Genomic DNA, 21,861 nt, shown 5'->3' on the forward strand with positions numbered 1-21,861 from the left:
CATCCATACTTTCAAATCCCTCTGTGGCCCTCGCCTCTCCCTATCTCTGTAATCTCCTCCAGCCCCACAACCCCCCCGAGATATCTGCGCTCCTCTAATTCTGCCCTCTTGAGCATCCCTGATTATAATCGCTCCACCATTGGTGGCCGTGCCTTCTGTTGCCTAGGCCCTAAGCTCTGGAATTCCCTGCCTAAATCTCTCCTCCCCGCTACCTCTCTTTCCTCCTTTAAGACGTTCCTTAAAACCCACCTCTTTGACCAAGCTTTTGGTCACCTGCCCTAATTTCTCCTTATGTGGCTCGGTGTCAAATTTTTTTGTCTTAAAATACTCCTGTGCAGCGGCTTGGGACGTTTTACTACGTTAAAGGCGCTATATAAATACAAGTTGTTGTTGTTGTTGTTGTGAGAGTCTGAGGTTGAACCAGCTTCACCGGGATTGAACAAATTGCAGTCTGTGTCACCCTCTTGTGGCCGCCACTCACCATTATAGCCCACGTACAGCTGGGCAGCTCCTCCCTCTTTGTTCAGTGGTGACAGGAGCAGCTGAAAGTCGCACTTCTGTTTTCCCAAGAGCTTGTTTCCACCGCACTGATTTTTATAAATCACTGTTTTAAAAGAGGGTTTTCCTTATCCAGTTTTCTGTTCTCGCCTCGTTCCTCCAACTCTGACCTCTTGCGCAACCCCCACTCCCTTGGCGGCCGTGCCTTCAGCTGCCGAGACCCCGAGCTCTGGAATTCCCTCCCTAAACCTCTCCGCCTCTCTCCCCTCCTTTAAGATGCTCCTTAAAATCTACCTCTTTGACCAAGCGTTTGGTCACCTGCCCTAATAACTCCTTATGTGGCGTTTTATCTGATGTACACTCCTGTGAAGCGCCTTGGGACGCTTTAAGAAAGACTTGCATTTCTATTGCGCCTTTCACAACCACCGGACGTCCCAAAGCGCTTAACAGCCAATGAAGTACTTTTTGAAGTGTAGTCACTGTTATAATGTGGGAAACGCGGCAGCCAAATTTGTGCACAGCAAGCTCCCACAAACAGCAATGTGATAATGACCGGATAATCTGTTTTTAGTGATGTTGATTGAGGGATAAATATTGGCCCCAGGATACCGGGGAGAACTCCCCCTGCTCTTCTTCGAAATAGTGCCATAGGATCTTTTAATGTCCGCCTGAGAGAGAGCAGATGGGGCCTCGGTTTAACACCTCATCCGAAAGACGGCACCTCCGACAGTGCGGCACTCCCTCAGCACCGCATTGGGAGTATCAGCCTGGATTTTTGTGCTCAAATCTCTGGAGTGGGACTATGAACCCACAACCTGCTGCCTCTGAGGCGGGAGGCGCTGCACACTGAGCCGCTGCACACTGAGCCACGGCTGACATCACAGGCCGCGTTTAATCCTGTCCTCAGCCCGACTCCCACACCATTTTCTGTCGGGGTCGCTGGATGGTGTTGAAGGGAACCCTGAATGGTTTCCCCCTCCCACCATTCCTACCTCAGGGGGGTGCTGTCGCTGAGGCCAATCCCAGCAGCCCCAATCACTGCCCTGGTTGCGATCAGCTGCCCTTATCCATGTCAGTGTCAGCCATGGCTTGGTGGGTAGCACACTCATTTCTAAGTCAGAAGGTTGTGGGTTCAAGCCCCACTCCAGGGACTTATGCACATAAAGCTAGGCTGACACTCTCGGTGCAGTGCTGAGGGAGCGCTGCGCTGTCGGAGGGGCAGTACTGAGGGAGCACTGCACTGTCGAAGGGGTCAGTACTGAGGGAGCACTGCACTGTTGGAGGGGCGGTACTGAGGGAGAGCCGCCCTGTTGGAGGGAGCGCTGTATTGTCAGAGGGGGCGGTACTGAGGGAGCGCTGCACTGTCAGAGGGTCAGTACTGAGGGAGCACTGCACTGTCGGAGGGGCAGTGCTAAGGGAGCGCCACACTGTCTGAGGGAGCGCTGCACTGTCGGAGGGGCAGTACTGAGGAGCGCTGCACTGTCGAAGGGTCAGTACTGAGGGAGCACCGCATTGTCGAAGGGGGCGGTACTGAGGGAACGCTGCACTGTCAGAGGGGCAGTACTGAGGGAGCGCTGCACTGTCAGAGGGGCAGTACTGAGGGAGCGCTGCACTGTCGGAGGGGCAGTACTGAGGGAGCACCGCATTGTCGAAGGGGGCGGTACTGAGGGAGCACTGCACCGTCGGAGGGGCAGTACTGAGGGAGTGCTGCACTGTCGGAGGGGCAGTACTGAGGGAGCGCTGCACTGTCAGAGGGGCAGTACTGAGGGAGCGTCGCACTGTCGGAGGGGCAGTACAGAGGGAGTGCTGCACTGTTGGAGGGGCAGTACTGAGGGAGCGCTGCACTGTCGGAGGGGCAGTACTGAGAGAGTGCTGCACTGTTGGAGGTACTGTCTTTTGGACGAGACGTTAAACTGAGGCCCCGTCTGCTTTCTCATGTGGATGTAAAAGATCCCATGGCACTATTTTGAAGATGAGCAGGGGAGTTATCCCCGGTGTCCTGGCCAATATTTCTCCCTCAACCACCATAACAAAAACAGATTATCTGGTCATTTTCACATTGCTGTTTGTGGGAGCTTGCTGTGTGCAAATTGGTTGTCGTGTTTCCCACATTACAAAAGTGACCACCCTTCAAAAGTACTTCATTGGCTGTAAAGCGCTTTGAGACGTCCGGTGGTCGTGAAAGGCACTGTATAAATGCAAGTCTTTCTATCTTATATATTTATGTTTCTCAATGTGTCGAGGTTAAAATCTCGCCCTCACCTCCCCCACCTCCGACCCCAACTCAGTAATCTCTCCGGACGTGTGCACCCTCTCAAGCCATCCACTCCTCTGAGAAACAAAATGCCGCAGACACTGGGAAATCCGAAACAAAAACAGAAAATGCTGGGAGCTCTCAGCAGCTCGGGCAGCACCTGTAGAGAGAGAGAGAGAGTAATATTGCCACTTCAGGCAGCAGTTCTGAGGAAAGGCCAATGCCTGAAGTGCTTGAGAATTAAACACTCGAGCACCAATTTCAAACGTGGCAAAAGCAACTGACAGCTATTCCATTAATTCGGAAATTCTCTGCCTGTTCTGCAGTTCTGAATATTTCCTTCATCGTGTTACTGTTAATAAGGCAGTTACAGCATTGACGCTCCCAGTTGCGAGGGGGTGCGGGGAGTGGTGGGGGGGCCGTGGGGGGAATCAGTGTGTGGTTGCCAATGATCAGGAAGAACGGAAAGAAAGACTTGCATTTCTATAGCGCCTTTCACGACCTCAGGACGTCCCAAAGCGCTTTACAGCCAATGACGTAAATTTTGAAGTGCAGTCACTGTTGTAATGTAGGAAACGCGGCAGCCAATCTGCGCACAGCAAGCTCCCACAAACAGCAATGTGATAATGACCAGATAATCTGTTTAGCTGATGTTGGTTGAGGGATAAATATTGGCCAGGACACCGGGGAGAACTCCCCCTGCTCTTCTTCGAAATGGTGCCATGGGATCTTTTACATCCACCTGAGAGAGCAGACGGGGGCCTCAGTTTTAAAGTCTCATCCGAAAGACGGCACCTCCGACAGTGCGGCACTCCCTCAGCACTGCACTGGGAGCGTCAGCCTGGATTTTTGTGCTCCAGCTTCATAGGAGCGGGACTGCGAACCCACGATCTGCTGACTCAGGGGCGAGGGTGCTGCCCACTGAGCCACAGCTAACAGGAAGAAAAGATGGTGTGGAGATGCCGGTGTTGGACTGGGGTGGACAAATGTAAGAAGTCACACAACACCAGGTTATAGTCCAACAGTTTTATTTGAAATCACAAGCTTTCGGAGCGCTGCTCCTTCGTCAGGTGAAGTGGAGAGATGCCTATAGACACAGATTATATAGTCAGGTGTGATAAATGGCAGTTAGAAAGATTACCTGTAATCATCTGGCATTATTCTCTGACTATATAATCTGTGACTATAGGCATCTCTCCACTTCACCCAACGAAGGAGCAGCGCTCCGAAAGCTTGTGATTTCAAATAAAACTGTTGGACTATAACCTGGTGTTGTGTGACTTCTTACAGGAAGAAAAGAGAGAGAGAGAGGGAGAGAGAGAGAGGGAAAGAAGAAAAAGACATAAGAATGGAAGCAGAGAGGGAGGAAAATGGAAGAAAGTGAGGAGTGCGGTTTGAAGGAGTATTTCCACACCGTCAACTGTTTGTGTGGGAGAGGACAGCCCCTTACTAAGGCATTGTGGAGGAGAGAGTTGGCTGTGTTATTCGATACTGCGAGCACTATTAATAGCGGCAGGAGGATTAGCGTGTTGTCGGGTGGCCTTTGCTAATCAGAAAGTACAGCTGATGAGAACCAGCAGTGTGCAGCCCCCTGCACCCAGTCTTAATATAGCCCCAGGCTTTCCACCCCCACCTCCTGCCATCCGCACTCCGCCCCCGTATTTTCTGTGAGGAGAAACCATTTTACGCAGCGAGTAGTTAGGATCTGGAATTCACTGCCTGAGAGGGTGGTGGCGGCAGATTCAATCGTGGCTTTGAAAAGGGAGTTGGATAAGTACTCTAGTGGATTGCCAGCTGTGGCTCCGTGGGTAGCGCTCTCGCCTCCGAGTCAGAAGGTTGTGGGTTCAAGTCCCACTCCAGAGACTTGAGCACAAAAATCTAGGCTGATACATATCCCTCAACCAACTGATCTGGCCATTATCACATTGCTGTTTGTGGGAGCTTGCTGTGCGTAAATTGGCTGCCGCGTTTCCCACATTACAACAGTGACTACACTTCAAAAAGTACTTAATTGGCTGTAAAGTGCTTTGAGACGTCCGGTGATCATGAAAGGCGTTATATAAATGTAAGTCTGTCTTTCTTTAAGGAAAAAAATTCACAGGGCTACGGGGAAAGGGCGGGGGAGTGGGACTAGCTGAAGTGCTCTTGCAGAGAGCCGGCAGGGGCTCGTCGGGCCAAATGGCCTCCTTCTGTGTGCTGTAACCATTCTATGATTCCATGATTCTAACCCTTTCCCTCAGGATGCTGACTCCTGCTGCCAATACGCTTCCGAAGTGGCCAGTTCTCCCTCTGTGGGCCGAGGTGGAGCGCATTGGTTGGTTTGACAGTGGAAGGGCAGTAAATTGAAGCTGAACCTGACCTCTTCTGACCTCCACGCTCGCACACACGCACGTACAGACAGACTTGAGCGCATAATCCAGGCTGACACCGTACCTTATCATGCCAATAAAGCGATTTGAATTGAATTGAATTGAATTGAGTGCCGCACGGCTGGAGGTGCCGTCTTTCGGATGAGACGTTAAACCGAGGCCCTGTCTACTCTCTCAGGTGGATGTAAAAGATCCCACGGCACTATTTCGAAGAAGAGCAGGGGAGTTCTCCCTGGTGACCAGGGCCAATATTTATTCCTCAATCAACATCACTAAATTCAGATTATCCGGTCATTATCACATTGCTGTTTGTGAGAGCTTGCTGTGCGCAAATTGGTTGCCATGTTTCCCACATTACAACGGTGGCTGCACTTTAAAAATACTTCATTGGCTGTAAAGCGCTTTGGGACGTCCCGAGGTCATGAAAGGCGCTATATAAATAGCAAATCTTCCTTTTTCTTCCATAGCTCCAGTTCCCGCGATGAGCCAGATTAAAATCAAACCCAGAGGGTGGGGGTGGGATCTGAAATAATCCAAACGGTGTGATAAAAGCCCTCTCACCGACGAGCAATGTCCACTGTCTCTGCCTTTGCACAGATGTCAAGGATCACGAGCCCGCACTGAGAAAGAGTTACACAGCTAAAAATAACCAGGCAGGGTGGGGAAGGCGTTCCGCTGAGTTGCACTCTTGGTGTCTGTCAGCTGGGTGGGGAAAGGGGGGAGGGTCTCAGAGTGACACCGGCGTTGCCGCCTCAGAGCGTGCAACATCCCTTGCCCCCACCCCCGCCCCGTCACCCCCTCTATCCAGATGTGCCATGCGCTTCTGTGCTGGAAAAGGAGGGAGATGTGAGCCTTAGTCGCAGTGGATGTTGAGTTTCCAATCTCAGGGTCTCAGAGTCCCAGAGTCTCAGAGTCTCAGGGTCCCAGAGTCTCAGTCTCAGGGTCCCAGAGTCTCAGGGTCTCAGAGTCTCAGGGTCTCAGGGTCCCAGAGTCTCAGAGTCTCAGGGTCCCAGAGTCTCAGGGTCTCAGGGTCTCAGGGTCCCAGAGTCTCAGGGTCTCAGGGTCTCAGAGTCTCAGGGTCTCAGGGTCCCAGAGTCTCAGAGTCTCAGGGTCTCAGAGTCTCAGGGTCTCAGGGTCTCAGAGTCTCAGGGGCTCAGGGGCTCAGGGTCTCAGGGTCTCAGAGTCTCAGGGTCTCAGGGTCTCAGGGTCTCAGGGTCTCAGGGTCTCAGAGTCTCAGGGGCTCAGGGTCTCAGGGGCTCAGGGGCTCAGGGGCTCAGGGTCCCAGAGTCTCAGGGTCTCAGGGTCTCAGAGTCTCAGGGTCCCAGAGTCTCAGGGTCTCAGGGTCTCAGAGTCTCAGAGTCTCAGGGGCTCAGAGTCTCAGAGTCTCAGGGTCTCAGGGTCCCAGAGTCTCAGGGGCTCAGGGGCTCAGAGTCTCAGGGTCTCAGGGGCTCAGGGTCTCAGAGGCTCAGGGGCTCAGGGGCTCAGGGGCTCAGGGGCTCAGGGTCCCAGGGTCAGGGAGGGACGGAGGAAGGGGTTGTGGGGGGGGCGGGGGGTTTAACACTATCAGCCACCTACTGATGGCTACCTAGTGACCGATGCTGCTGTAGAAATCGTGTGTGTGTGTCAGGTAAGATCAACAATAACTTGCATTTATATAGCTCCTTTGACATAGTAAGACGTCCCAAGGCGCTTCACAGGAGCGTAATCGAACAAAAATTTGACAGAAAGCCACATATCCAAATTTACCAATGACACAAAGAGAGGCAGCATTGGAGGCAGTACAGATGGAAGCATAAAATTACAAAGTGATATTGACAGATTAAGTGAAAGGCCAAAACTGTGGCAAATGGATTTCAATGTAGGCAAATGAGAGGTCAACCACTTTGCACCTAAAAAGGATACTTTCTAAATGATGAAAAGCTAAAACCAGTGGAGGTCCAAAGAGACTCGGGGGGTCCAGGTACATCGATCATTAAAATTTCATGAACAGGTACAGAAAATAATCAAAAAGGCTGATGGAATGCTGGCCTTTATATCTAGAGGACTGGAGTACAAGGGGGTAGAAGTTATGCTGCAGTTGTACAAAGCCCTGGTTAGACCACACCTGGAGCACTGTGAGCAGTTCTGGGCACCACACCTTAGGAAGGTTTTTTAAAAATTTGTTCATGGGATGTGGGCGTCGCTGGCAAGGCCGGCATTTATTGCCCATCCCTAATTGCCCCTTGAGAAGGTGGTGGTGAGCCGCCTTCTTGAACCGCTGCAGTCCGTGTGGTGAAGGTGCTCCCACAGTGCTGTTAGGGAGGGAGTTCCAGGATTTTGACCCAGTGACGATGAAGGAACGGCCGATATATTTCCAAGTCAGGATGGTGTGTGACTTGGAGGGGGACTTGGAGGTGGTGGTGTTCCCATGCGCCTGCTGCCCTTGTCCTTCTGGGTTTGGGAGGTGCTGCCGAAGGAGCCTTGGAAGGAGTGCAGCGTAGGTCTTCTGGATACCTGGACTTCAAGGGTTAAGTTATGAGGAGAGATTACACAAACTAGGGTTGTATTCCCTAGAATTGAGAAGGTTAAGGGGTGATTTGATCGAAATTTTCAAGATATTAAGGGGAACAGATAGGGTAGAGAGAGAGAAACTATTTCCACAGGCTGTGGAGTCTAGGACGTGGGGGCAGAGTCTAAACATTAGAGCCAGACCTTTCAGGAGTGAAATTAGGAAACACTTCTACACACAAAGGGTGGTAGAAGTTTGGAACTCTCTTCCGCAAACAGCAGTTGATGCTGGATCAATTGTTAATTTTAAATCGAGATTGATAGATTTTTATTAACCAAAGGTATTAAGGGATATGGGCCAAAGGCGGGTAGATGGAGTTAAGTCGCAGATCAGCCATGATCTCATTGAATGGCGGAACGGCCTCGAGGGGCTGAATGGTCTCCTCCTGTTCCTATGTTCATTATTTGACACCGAGCCTCATAAGGTGATATTAGGACATGTGGGCAAAAGCTTGGTCAAAGAGGTAGGTTTTAAGGCGCGTCTTAAAGGAGGAAAGAGAGGTCGAGAGGCAGAGAGGTTTAGGGAGGGAATTCCAGAACTTAGGGCCCAGGCAGCTGAAGGCACGGCCGCCAATGGTGGAGCGATGAAAATCAGGGGATGCTCAACAGGCCAGAATTGGAGGAGCGCAGAGATCTTGGAAGGTTGTAGGGCTGGAGAAGGTTACAGAGATAGGGAGGGGGGTGGGGGGGGGCGAGGCCATGGAGGGATTTTAAAATCAAGGGGTTACCCGGATCAAGGCTGGCTACGATGCCCCCACACAGCTGAATAGCCCGGCTGTATTGACTTACACCTGAAGAATGGCCAAGCGTGGCAGAACCCACAGAACCTATAACCCAAGTCTGTTCCCTCAGAAAAGATGAGGGAGAGCAAAAATGGCGTGGGTATGGGGAAGCAGAATAACTCACGGAGTCGTGCTTCCAGAACAAGAGGGAGAATTTCCACCCCCCTCCCCCGACCATTTTAATAATTATCAGAGGTTCATATTCAGAATGGAGCACCCCCAAAGGGACAGTAAGGGGCCATGACACAGGCGTGAACAGTTTAATAAGACAAAATGAACATCTTTTAAAATAAATATCGACATGAGAACAGGCCAGAAGCAGAGGAAATAAAATATGAAATGATTGAGTTTAACTGCATAGTTATATTTTTCGAGTCTCGCTAGGGTGGAGAGATTCCGAGACTCGCCGCAGGTAGGATGGGAACGATCTGCTCAGATAACTACTCCCCAATAAGACGGTTATACCAGAATCTGATCACTGTGGTGGTGGGGCGGGACGCAGGACTCCTGTGGAGAGAGTGAGCGGGGGGAGATTAGCTCCGGGTATGAAGACAGTAGTTAAAGAGCCTGGGAATGACTGTCGCCGAAACTTAGCGGGCCCGTGCGGCATTCCTCCGGCCGCTATTTTCCCGGCGGCGTTAGTTAATTAATTCAAAGTGAAATGGGTCGACGGTTGAGGGGGGGTTTAAACGAACAGCCCGAGGGAGGTCAGGCGCTTGTTTCGAGCAGAGAGCAGCATCAACTTTCCTGGAATAACAACAGAAAACGCTGGAAACACTCAGCAGGTCCGGCAGCATCCGTGGAGAGAGAGAAACAAAGTCAACGTTCCAGGTCGAAGACCTTTCGTCAGAACTGGAAAAAAAGCAGGAAATGGAGTAGATTTAAAAGCAAGTTTAGGGGCTGGGAAATGGGGGAGGGGATGAAAGAACAAAAGGGAAGGCCTGTGATAGGATGGAAGGCAGGAGAATTAAAGAGGCATTAAGAGATATTCAAGGCGAGAGGAGATGGTAATGGGACGGGTTAAGAAACAAAGGATGGCTCTAGATGGGGTGTGAATTGCACTGGCAGAATAAGAGACAGCTGCCATGTGGGAGGGAAGAAAGAAAAAAAAGCACAAACAAAAAGTGTGGATAAAAAATATAAATATGATAGGGGCCGAGGTTATGACCTGAAATTGTTGAACTCTATGTTGAGTCCAGAGGGCTCTTTCCTGCAATGAAGTCGTGTTCTCCGAAGCTTTCGTATAAGGGGGCCAAACGCTCGCACAGCCCAGGAGACGGGGAGGCCTGGGCCTTAATCAGTCTGAACAAGCCTGGGCCTAGGAGTGAGGACCTCCCCAGCGAATGACACCCCCCCCCGCCCCGCCTCCAGGTAACCTGCCGACACCTTCACCCGGAGATTAACCCCCCTTCCCGCAGACCCTGTCTTTTTATTTTCGATTCGTTCCCGGGTAAGGCGGGCCTATTATTACCCGTCCCGGAGAAGGCGCCGCTGCAACTTGAGTGGCTTGCTAGGCCGCTTGAGAGGCCGGTGAGCAGCCAAGCAGGCTTGGCGCAAGGCCGGGGTCATAGTAACATAGAGATAGGAACAGGAGTAGGCCATTCGGCCCTTCGAGCCTGCTCCGCCATTCAATGAGATCATGGCTGATCCTCGTCTGAGAGCCCCAGACTGGGTCAGCCTGGCCGGTTTCCTTCCCCGACATTAAAGCGCTCGGGTATTTTATCGACAGCCTGCGTTTGACAGGCGGGTCCTTGGGAGTCCGCACGACGGGTTTAAGCGAGCGGCGTGTCACCCGGGGTGGAGGGTCACGCAGGGGGGGTGACCAATGACCAACGGGTTGCAGTTTGGCTCCTTAACCTAGCCAATCGGGAGGGGGAGGGGAGGAGAGGTGGAGGAGGGGAGGGAAGGGGGAAATGAGGGATAGAGGTGGAGAAGGAGAACAGGGATGGGAGAGGTAGGTGAGGGGAGAGGTGGAGGAGGGGAATGGGGAGGGGTGGCGGAGGGTAAGGCGAAGTGAAGAGATGCAATGGGGAAGGGAGGAGGGGAATGGGAAGGGAGGAGGGGAATGGGGAAGGGAGGAGGGGAATGGGGAAGGGAGGAGGGGATTGGGAAGGGAGGAGGGGAATGGGGGAAGGAGGGGAATGGGGAGGTGCAGGGGATGTGGAGGTGAGTGAGGGGAGGGGAGAGGTGGAGGAGGAGAGGTGGAGGAGGGGAGGGGAGAGGTGGAGGGGGGAGAGCTGGAGGAGGGGAATGGGGAGGGGGAAATGAGGGAGAGAGGTGTAGGAGGAGAACGGGGATGGGAAGGGAATGGGGAGGTGAGGGGGATGTGGAGGTGAGGTAGGTGAGGGGAGGGGGAGGTGGAGGAGGGGAGAGGGGAGGGGAGAGGTGGAGGAGGGAAATGGGGAGGGTGAGGTTAAGTGAAGAGATGGAGGAGGCGAATGGGGAAGGGAGGGGAGGTGACGGGGAGAGAGGATTGGAGAGGGAAGGCCGAAGGTCATTGTGGGCAAATCAGTGGCTCAGAGTATTGGCCCCCTTCCCATGCAATGGATTCTGGGTAGTGCCGAGGGACTCACTTGGGGAGACTTTCGAGGGAGGATAAGATTAAGAATTTTATTAAAAATTGAACAGCGGGGCTGTTAATCAGCACAAAGCATTAAAGGCAGAGTTGTGAATTGTTGTCTGTCTCCAGGTGTTGATACCCGGCTCTCTGGCATTTTGACCACACGTTGACAATCTAATGCTCCGGCTGGTCGAAGATGTTTGCGATGGATCTGAAAGAGAAAAGATCATGAATTAAATTACTCCGCCATCAGAGTAATGCTGCGATTTGCGAATGCAGGAATCTCAGCATCCCGCGAATCAAAATCCGGGATACAATCCTGGCATTAAAACGCGCCTCAGGAGCTGTACTGTCACAATCACTCACACACTCCCCTCACTCACACCCCCCTCACTCACACACTCCCCTCACTCACACTCCCCTCACTCACACTCCCCTCACTCACATACTCCCCCTCACTCACACTCCCCCCTCACTCACACTCCCCTCACTCAAACACTCCCCTCACTCACACACCCTCACTCACACACTCCCCTCACTCACACGCCCCCCTCACTCACACTCCCCTCACTCAAACACTCCCCTCACTCACACCCCCTCACTCACACACTCCCCTCACTCACACCCCCTCACACACTCCCCCTCACTCAAACACTTCCTCACTCACACACACCCCCTCACTCACACACTTCCCTCACTCACACTACCCTCACTCACACCCCCTCACTCACACACTCCCCTCACTCACACTCCCCCCTCACTCACACCCCCTCTCACACACTCCCCCTCACTCACTCCCCCTCACTCACACACACCCCCTCACTCACACACTCCCCTCTCACACACTCCCCTCACTCACACACACCCCCTCACTCACACACTCCCCTCACTCACACTCCCCCCTCACTCACACACTCCCCTCACTCACACTCCCCCCTCACTCACACCCCCTCTCACACACTCCCCCTCACTCACTCCCCCTCACTCACACACACACCCTCACTCACACACTCCCCTCTCACACACTCCCCTCACTCACACACACCCCCTCACTCACACACTCCCCTCACTCACACTCCCCCCTCACTCACACTCCCCTCACTCACACACTCCCCCTCACTCACACACTCCCCTCACTCACACACTCCCCTCACTCACACTCCCCCCTCACTCACACACTCCCCTCACTCACACTCCCCCTCACTCACACACTCCCCTCACTCACACTCCCCCTCACTCACACTCTCCCCTCACTCACACTCCCCCTCACTCACACACTCCCCTCACTCACACACTCCCCTCACTCACACACTCCCCTCACTCACACTCCCCCCTCACACACACTCCCCTCACTCACACACTCCCCTCACTCACACTCCCCTCACTCACACACTCCCCTCACTCACACACTCCCCTCACTCACACTCCCCTCATTCACACACTCCCCTCACTCACACACTCCCCCTCACTCACACACTCCCCTCACTCACACACTCCCCCTCACTCACACACTCCCCTCACTCACACACTCCCCTCACTCACACACTCCCCTCACTCACACCCCCTCACTCACACACTCCCCCTCACTCACACACTCCCCTCACTCACACACTCCCCTCACTCACACACTCCCCTCACTCACACTCCCCTCACTCACACACACCCCCTCACTCACACTCCCCTCACTCACACACTCCCCCTCACTCACACTCCCCTCACTCACACACTCCCCTCACTCACACTCCCCTCACTCACACACTCCCCTCACTCACACACTCCCTCTCACTCACACACTCCCCTCACTCACACTCCCCCCTCACTCACACACTCCCCTCACTCACACACTCCCCCTCACTCACACTCCCCCTCACTCACACACTCCCCCTCACTCACACACTCCCCTCACTCACACACTCCCCTCACTCACACACTCCCCCTCACTCACACACTCCCCTCACTCACACTCTCCCCCTCACTCACACACTCCCCTCACTCACACACTCCCCCTCACTCACACACTCCCCCCTCACTCACACTCCCCTCACTCACACTCTCCCCCTCACTCACACACTCCCCTCACTCACACACTCCCCCTCACTCACACACTCCCCTCACTCACACACACCCCCTCACTCACACACTCCCCTCACTCACACTCCCCCCTCACTCACACACTCCCCTCACTCACACACTCCCCTCACTCACACACTCCCCTCACTCACACACTCCCCTCACTCACACACTCCCCCTCACTCACACTCCCCCCTCACTCACACACTCCCCTCACTCACACACTCCCCTCACTCACACACTCCCCTCACTCACACACTCCCCCTCACTCACACTCCCCCCTCACTCACCTCACTCACACACTCCCCTCACTCACACACTCCCCTCACTCACACACTCCCCTCACTCACACACTCCCCCTCACTCACACTCCCCCCTCACTCACACACTCACCTCACTCACACACTCCCCTCACTCACACTCTCCCCTCACTCACACTCCCCCTCACTCACACACTCCCCCTCACTCACACTCCCCCCTCACTCACACACTCCCCCCACTCACACACTCCCCCTCACTCACACTCTCCCCTCACTCACACTCCCCTCACTCACACACTCCCCTCACTCACACTCCCCCTCACTCACACATTCCCCTCACTCACACTCCCCCTCACTCACACACTCCCCCTCACTCACACACCCCCTCACTCACACTCCCCCCTCACTCACACACTCCCCCTCACTCACACACTCCCCCTCACTCACACACTCCCCCCTCACTCACACACTCCCCCTCACTCACACACTCCCCCTCACTCACACACTCCCCCTCACTCACACACTCCCCCTCACTCACACACTCTCCCCTCACTCACACACTCCCCCTCACTCACACACTCCCCCTCACTCACACACTCCCCCTCACTCACACACTCCCCCTCACTCACACACTCCCCTCACTCACACACTCCCCCTCACTCACACACTCCCCCTCACTCACACACTCCCCTCACTCACACACTCCCCTCACTCACACACTCCCCTCACTCACACACTCCCCCTCACTCACACGCTGCCTTCATCACTCTCACCGTTCCACCACCCCACTCACCGATCACGGGCATCGCCTATTTTGGGGAAATGGCGCTATAACCATTTGTTATCACCATAGGCTGGAATTACAAAGCAAACATTTAGAAATGTATTGAACGTGCTGACTGTTTTGGGCAGTTCGAGCAGCTGTTAAAGTGCCGCTGTGCTTCAGCCCCATTCAACTCGCCAACACTACAGGTGAAACTGACCAGACCACTCTCTCTCACTCTCGCTTTCTCTCTCTCTCTATCACTCTCTCTCTCACTCTCTCTCACTCTCGCTTTCTCTCTCTCTCTCTTTCACTCTCTCTTTCACTCTTTCTTTCTCTCTTTCTCTCTCATCTCTCTTTCTCGCTCGCTCTCTCTCATTCTCACTATCTCTCTCACTCTCTCTCACTCTCTCTCTCTCTCTATCTCTCTCGCTCTCTCTCTCACTATCTCTCTATCTCTCTCGCTCTCTCTCACTATCTCTCACTATCTCTCTCACTCTCTTTCTCTCTCTCACTCTCTTTCTCACTCTCTCTTGCTTTCTCTCTCTCTCTCTCTCTATCGCTCGCGCTGTCTCTCTCTCTCTCTCTCTCGCTTTCTCTCTCACTCTCTCACTATCTCTCACTCTCTCTCTCTCTTGCTCTCTCTCTCTCTCTCTCTCACTATCTCTCTCACTATCTCTCTCTCTATCTCTCCCTCTCGCTTGGTAAAATTTGACACCGAGCCACATAAGGAAAATTAGGAAAGGTGACCAAAAGCCCCATCCTATCTCTGTAACCTCCTCCAGCCCTACAACAAACCGAGATCTCTGCGCTCCTCCAATTCTGGCCCCTTGCGCATCCCTGATTTTAATCGATCCACCATTGGTTGCCATGCCTATAGCTGCCCAGGCCCTAAGCTCTGGAATTCCCTCCCTGAACCTCTCTGCCTCTCTATCTCTATTTCCTCCTTTAAGGCGCTCCTTAAAACCTACCTCTTTGACCGAGCACCTGCCCTAATATCTCCTTATGTGGCTCGGTGTCAAATTTTGTTTGATAATCGCTCCTTTGGACGTTTTACCACATTAAAGGCGCTATATAAATGCAAGTTGTTATTGTTGGTTTGAGGAGCATCTTAAAGGAGGAGAGAGAGGTAGAGAGGTTTAGGGAGGGAATTCCAGAGCTTAGGGCCTCGGCAGCTGAATATAATTTGAGGCTTACAGCTGGGACCAGAGAATAACTATGACATTGATAAACTCATTAACCCGACAATTATCCCTGTATTACTTTTTTGCAATCGTTACAATATCTGAAAAGTGCCGGCATTGCATAACGTGAGCTGAGAGACAGTTTTACTCACTGGTATATTGTTGATGAGAATTCATCTACGTAACTCCCTGAAAATAAGTAAAAAAGAGGCATGTTTAGTTTCCCTATGTATTGGAATGGGGGGGGAGCTGGTGTCACTGACTCGACACAACTCCACAGTGAGTGATCCTTACCCTGCTGAATAAACAGGAACTCTGTCCAGTTACACAGTGAGTGATCCTTACCCTGCTGAATAAACAGGAACTCTGTCCAGTTACACAGTGAGTGACCCTTACCCTGCTGAATAAACAGGAACTCTGTCCAGTTACTCACTCAGTGAGTGATCCTTACCCTGCTGAATAAACAGGAACTCTGTCCAGTTACTCACTCAGTGAGTGATCCTTACCCTGCTGAATAAACAGGAACTCTGTCCAGTTACACAGTGAGTGATCCTTACCCTGCTGAATAAACAGGAACTCTGTCCAGTTACACAGTGAGTGATCCTTACCCTGCTGAATAAACAGGAACTCTGTCCAGTTACTCACTCAGTGAGTGATCCTTACCCTGCTGAATAAACAGGAACTCTGCCCAGTTACACACTCAGTGAGTGATCCTTACCCTGCTGAATAAACAAGAACTCTGTCCAGTTACTCAGTGACCCTTACCCTGCTGAATAAACAGGAACTCTGTCCAGTTGCACAGTGAGTGATCCTTACCCTGCTGAATAAACAAGAACTCTGTCCAGTTACTCACTCAGTGACCCTTACCCTGCTGAATAAACAGGAACTCTGTCCAGTTACACAGTGAGTGATCCTTACCCTGCTGAATAAACAAGAACTCTGTCCAGTTACTCACTCAGTGAGTGACCCTTACCCTGCTGAATAAACAGGAACTCTGTCCAGTTACACAGTGAGTGACCCTAACCCTGCTGAATAATCAGGAACTCTGTCCAGTTACACAGTGAGTCACCCTTACCCTGCTGAATAAACAGGAACTCTGTCCAGTTACTCACTCAGTGAGTGATCCTTACCCTGCTGAATAAACAGGAACTCTGTCCAGTTACACAGTCAGTGACCCTTACCCTGCTGAATAAACAGGAACTCTGTCCAGTTACTCACTCAGTGAGTGATCCTTACCCTGCTGAATAAACAGGAACTCTGTCCAGTTACACAGTCAGTGACCCTTACCCTGCTGAATAAACAGGAACTCTGTCCAGTTACTCACTCAGTGAGTGACCCTTACCCTGCTGAATAAACAGGAACTCTGTCCAGTTACACAGTGAGTGATCCTTACCCTGCTGAATAAACAGGAACTCTGTCCAATTACACAGTGAGTGATCCTTACCCTGCTGAATAAACAGGAACTCTGTCCAGTTACTCACTCAGTGAGTGATCCTTACCCTGCTGAATAAACAGGAACTCTGTCCAGTTACACAGTCAGTGACCCTTACCCTGCTGAATAAACAGGAACTCTGTCCAGTTACACAGTCAGTGACCCTTACCCTGCTGAATAAACAGGAACTCTGTCCAGTTACTCACTCAGTGAGTGACCCTTACCCTGCTGAATAAACAGGAACTCTGTCCAGTTACACAGTCAGTGACCCTTACCCTGCTGAATAAACAGGAACTCTGTCCAGTTACTCACTCAGTGAGTGACCCTTACCCTGCTGAATAAACAGGAACTCTGTCCAGTTACACACTCAGTGAGTGATCCTTACCCTGCTGAATAAACAGGAACTCTGTCCAGTTACACAGTCAGTGACCCTTACCCTGCTGAATAAACAGGAACTCTGTCCAGTTACTCACTCAGTGAGTGATCCTTACCCTGCTGAATAAACAGGAACTCTGTCCAGTTACACAGTGAGTCACCCTTACCCTGCTGAATAAACAGGAACTCTGTCCAGTTACACAGTGAGTCACCCTTACCCTGCTGAATAAACAGGAACTCTGTCCAGTAACACAGTGAGTCACCCTTACCCTGCTGAATAAACAGGAACTCTGTCCAGTTACTCACTCAGTGAGTGATCCTTACCCTGCTGAATAAACAGGAACTCTGTCCAGTTACACAGTGAGTGACCCTAACCCTGCTGAATAAACAGGAACTCTGTCCAGTTACACAGTGAGTGATCCTTACCCTGCTGAATAAACAGGAACTCTGTCCAGTTACACAGTCAGTGACCCTTACCCTGCTGAATAAACAGGAACTCTGTCCAGTTACACAGTGAGTGACCCTTACCCTGCTGAATAAACAGGAACTCTGTCCAGTTACACAGTCAGTGACCCTTACCCGACTGAATCTCCATACACTTTAACGTTTTATTCAGTTCTATAACATCGGGAGGTGCAAGGGATTACAGATCAGACACTGTGTGACTAACTCTTTAAAACATTAACTCCGAGACCAGGGACTTTGTCCCTCCCATTACTGGGAGGCTTTTCCAGCCCTTCTGGATAGGATCCAGGAAAAGCCTTGTCATGCCATAGCCAGTTCCACTCTCGCAACCAGTCTCCAAGCTCTTTCTGTCTGTCACAAACATTCTTGTCTCCAATTTATCGATAGCTATGCTCAGTGCTCCTCTGATCTTTCTTATTCCTCTTGTCCTGCAAAGAAATTATCTCCCGAGCCCTCTCTCCTCCCCGCATTGATGTCAGACTAAACGCACCATCTTCTGCTCGAACCCATTCTCTTCCAGGACCTCGAAACTCCTTGCCTGACTCAGCCTTTCCTTCCTCCAGCAATGGACTGATTTTTAATAGCCAGGCTTGGTGTCATCAACCAACTATCTCCTAATTTACTTTGTCTTCTCTCCCCACCTCTTGGTGGTGTCCATTAATGTGGGACTTTTTAAAAAATTTGTTCACGGGATGTGGGCATCGCGGGCAAGGTCAGCATTTATTGCCCATCCCTACTTGCCCTCGAGAAGGTGGTGGTGAAGCCTCCTTCTTGAACCTCTGCAGTCCGTGTGGTGATAATCCTTTGTAGCGGTTTGGCACAACTCAGAGGGCAGTTAAGAGCCAACCACATTGCTGTGGGTCTGGAGTCACATATCGGCCAGACCGGGTAAGGCAGCAGATTTCCTTCCCTAAAGGACATTAGTGAACCAGATGGGTTTTTATGACAATCCGGTAAGCTTCATGGTCACCATTACTGATACCAGCTTTTTTATTCCAGATTTATTTAAATAACTGAATTTAAATTCCCCAGCTACCGGGGTGAGATTATGAACTCATGTCTCCGGATCATTAGTCCAGGCCTCAGGATTATTAGTTCAGTAACATAACCACTATGTTACCGTGGTCCTTCACCCCCCTATACCAACAATGATGGACAGGAAAAGACCCTCTGCTCCATTGAGCCTGTCCCACACAATTACGATACCTTGTGTATCACAATATCTACACTCTCCACCCCACCCGAAACCATGTCATCTCCTGGGAGAGGCAAAACAAACCAGATAGAAAACCCAGGCCAATTTGGCGGGGGCGGGGGGGAAATCTGGGAAATTCCTCTCCGACCCATCTAGGCGATCGAAACTAGTCCAGGGGGTGTCTCTGCCCCTGATAACTCCTTGCAGTACCTATCTCAATAAAGACCATCATTTTGGTTCCATTTACAGGTCAACTTAGGACTATGTCACCTCAGAGCACAGTGAGGTTGCCGTGACATGCTTTGATATAAACTGATAAAGCCAAGACAGACAGAAGTACCGAGCGCCAAACATTACCTACCTGGTTTGCAAACTGTTTCACATATTACAGGGCAGACATAACAGAACTGACAGTACTGTGGGGGAAAAAAAAGAAAAGAAACATTATATATAAAGCAGATTAGGAGCGGTGAGGTAAGTCACTAAATAATACCAGCTCAGATCAGAGGTAACAAGCGGCAATGAAGGAATCAGTTCTGAGGGATAGGATACATATTGCGAGACTGGAGCTAAAGAGGTAACTGAGGCATTGGAGACGAAACGCATTGCAGCATTCGAGATGGAGGCAGAAACATATGTGGAGGGACTAGAGAAGCTGGGGTTGTTCTCCTTAGAGCAGAGAAGGTTAAGGGGAGATTTAATAGAGGCATTCAAAATTATAAAGGGTTTTGGTAGAGTAAATAAGGAGGATCTGTTTCCACTGGCAGGAGGGTCGGTAACCAGAAGACTCAGATTTAAGGTCATCGGCAAAAGAACCAGAGGTGAGATGAGGATAATTTTATTTACGCAGCGAGTTGTTACGATCTGGAATGCGCTGCCTGAAAGGGCGGCGGAAGCAGATTCAACAGTAACTTTCAAAAGGGAATTGGATAAATACTTGAAGGGGGGAAAAGTACAGGGCTACGGGGAAAGAGCAGGAGAGTGGGACTAATTGGGTAGCTCTTTCAAAGAGCCAGCACAGGCATGGTGGGTCGAATGGCCTCCTTCTGTGGTGTAAGATTAGCGATGGAGGCATAGATGCAATGAAGGATGGGAGATAGAGGGAGACACAAACAGAAAGAATGGAGATAGTGGATGGACACACTGAAGGAATAGAGATGGAAGGATAGACATACTGTAGGAATAGAGATGGAGGGAGAGACACAGAACCCTAACCCTAACACATTGAAGAACTGGAGATGCACTGGACGGATATAGAGGTAAATTTTCCAGTTTTGCAGTTCTTGTGTGGGGTCTAGTCCACTGGGAAATTACGTACACATAACCCCTGATTTTCCTTAATGGACGGAAACCCTGGACTGCACAGGTGTGGTTTCCCGATACACTCCTGGTAATGGGCACCTATCAGCGTTGCGCAGTGGAAGGACCTGTGAGCGTTCTTACCTTGCAGTCCTCACAATGCTCGCTCTTGTCTCCTTCTTCACAAGGGCACTTTTCACATTCATCGCAGTGCTGTGGGAACAGGAGAAAGAAATCGTGTTTAATGGAAGAAGCTTGTGGTAAAAGAGAGGGCAAAAAGCACCAAAAAAAAAAGTTCAAATCCAGTGCAGACAGAGAGGAATAAGGTCTCTGTTTGTTGGGGGAATTGCATTACATAGTGGCTCTTGTATGAAGAGCTCATTGAATTAGTAGTCCATAGTTAGTTAGAACATTGTCATTTCACGGCATAAATTCAAACACCCTGGAATATTTAGTTCCCAACCTTGGTCACCTTGCAACCACATCTCTGTAATGCCTATTAGATCAAACCCATTTATCTCTATTTGTGCCACTAATTCTTATGTTCTTTCACTTCTAGAACCTGTTTCAACATTATTGATACAGGCGTGGAAGCTCACTATCTTACGAGTGGTGTAGCTTATTATTAATACTAGTGTAACAATTCACTATTGATACAGGAATGGAAGCTCATTGCTGATGAAGATGTGCAAGGTCACTATAGATACCGGTGTGAGCAATTGGTATTGGTGCGAGTTCACTATGCAGGGGTGGGAGGTCAGTATTGTTACGGGATTGAGCTTTCATTCTTACGTCAAGCCTCCGCCCCCAGTTCCTCTAGACTCAGATTCCCTTTGATGCAATGATGAGGGAATTTACCCCTTTATGAGATAGGATGTTGATAGGCGAATTAGCAAAGCACCATCTCCGCAATGAGTTCCTTAATCTACCCGAATCGACGAGCTAGATTTTCAACTTGCTGCCTGGGTGTAAGTCCAGTGCTGCGGGTCAATGGAAGCGAGTGACTGGCCGTTTGTATAACGGGCGGCCGGTCCACACTGACCTGAATCGGTCATTCATGAAAGAAAGACTTATGAAATAATACTGAGCGGCCTGCGGGTGGCGCTGTCCAGGGAGAGTATAAATACTCGAGCACGGGCCCAGCTTGCGCAGGACATTCTTAACAGGAACTAGTGAAGGACACAACTAGACCTCCATGTTGTAAAACAGTTGATTAAAGCTTTGTTTAACGTTTAGACCGAGTGCCTAGTAGTTTTCTTACGTCATACACTGCCAACTTTATACCCGGGCGGTCAGTTTGAGAATCGACTCCTGTTTGCGTGTCTGATATGACCAGCAATTGTGTCTCACTCCGGTACAGAAATCAGACCAATCAATAGTCTTCAAAAGAACTGGCGCGGAGTCTCTCTCACCTCACAGAAGGCACAGTAACTGCAGAGGGAGCCATCTTTGTACTCTCCTTGCTCCTCCTCCTCCTCTTCCTTAGCTGCCAAGGAACACAAGGAAAAGGTTTAAAGGAAAAAGAAGGGAAATTTTACAAATCTTAATGATCCCGCCACATGTCATCTTCCTTAGAAAGAAATAACTTGCATTTATTTTGCACCTTTCACGACCTCAGGACGTCCCAAAGTGCTTCACAGCCAATGAAGCACTTTTTGAAGCGTAGTCACTGTTGTAATGTGGGAAACACGGCAGCCAATTTGCGCACAGCAAGCTCCCATAAGACAGCAATGAGATAAATGACCAGATAATCTGTTTTAGTCATGTTGGTTGAGGGAGAAATATTGTGCCAGGACACTGGGAGATAT

General features: G+C 50.9%; 1 protein-coding gene across 3 annotated transcripts in view; it reads right to left on the reverse strand.

Moving 5' to 3' along the window:
• Window positions 1-8,696: 8,696 nt before the first annotated feature.
• LOC147099499 (uncharacterized) overlaps window positions 8,697-21,861 on the reverse strand; it is a 32,379-nt gene continuing 19,214 nt past the window's right edge. For 2 of the 3 annotated variants that reach the window (XM_085969691.1, XM_085969690.1), the window contains 5 exons: window positions 21,466-21,539; window positions 20,198-20,266; window positions 19,116-19,170; window positions 15,440-15,476; window positions 8,697-11,221 (listed from right to left, as the gene is read on the reverse strand). In XM_085969691.1, coding sequence (XP_085825817.1) covers window positions 11,185-11,221; window positions 15,440-15,476; window positions 19,116-19,170; window positions 20,198-20,266; window positions 21,466-21,539 — 272 coding nt within the window. In that variant the 3' untranslated portion in view covers window positions 8,697-11,184. Of the gene's footprint in view, window positions 11,222-14,133; window positions 14,195-15,439; window positions 15,477-19,115; window positions 19,171-20,197; window positions 20,267-21,465; window positions 21,540-21,861 lie in introns of all 3 variants that reach the window. The other variant, XR_015073931.1, reaches the window with a different exon arrangement.

Source organism: Somniosus microcephalus, chromosome 28 (genome assembly GCF_052327205.1).
Source record: "Somniosus microcephalus isolate GS21.2 chromosome 28, FLI_Smic_1.0, whole genome shotgun sequence".
Taxonomy (NCBI): domain Eukaryota; kingdom Metazoa; phylum Chordata; class Chondrichthyes; order Squaliformes; family Somniosidae; genus Somniosus; species Somniosus microcephalus.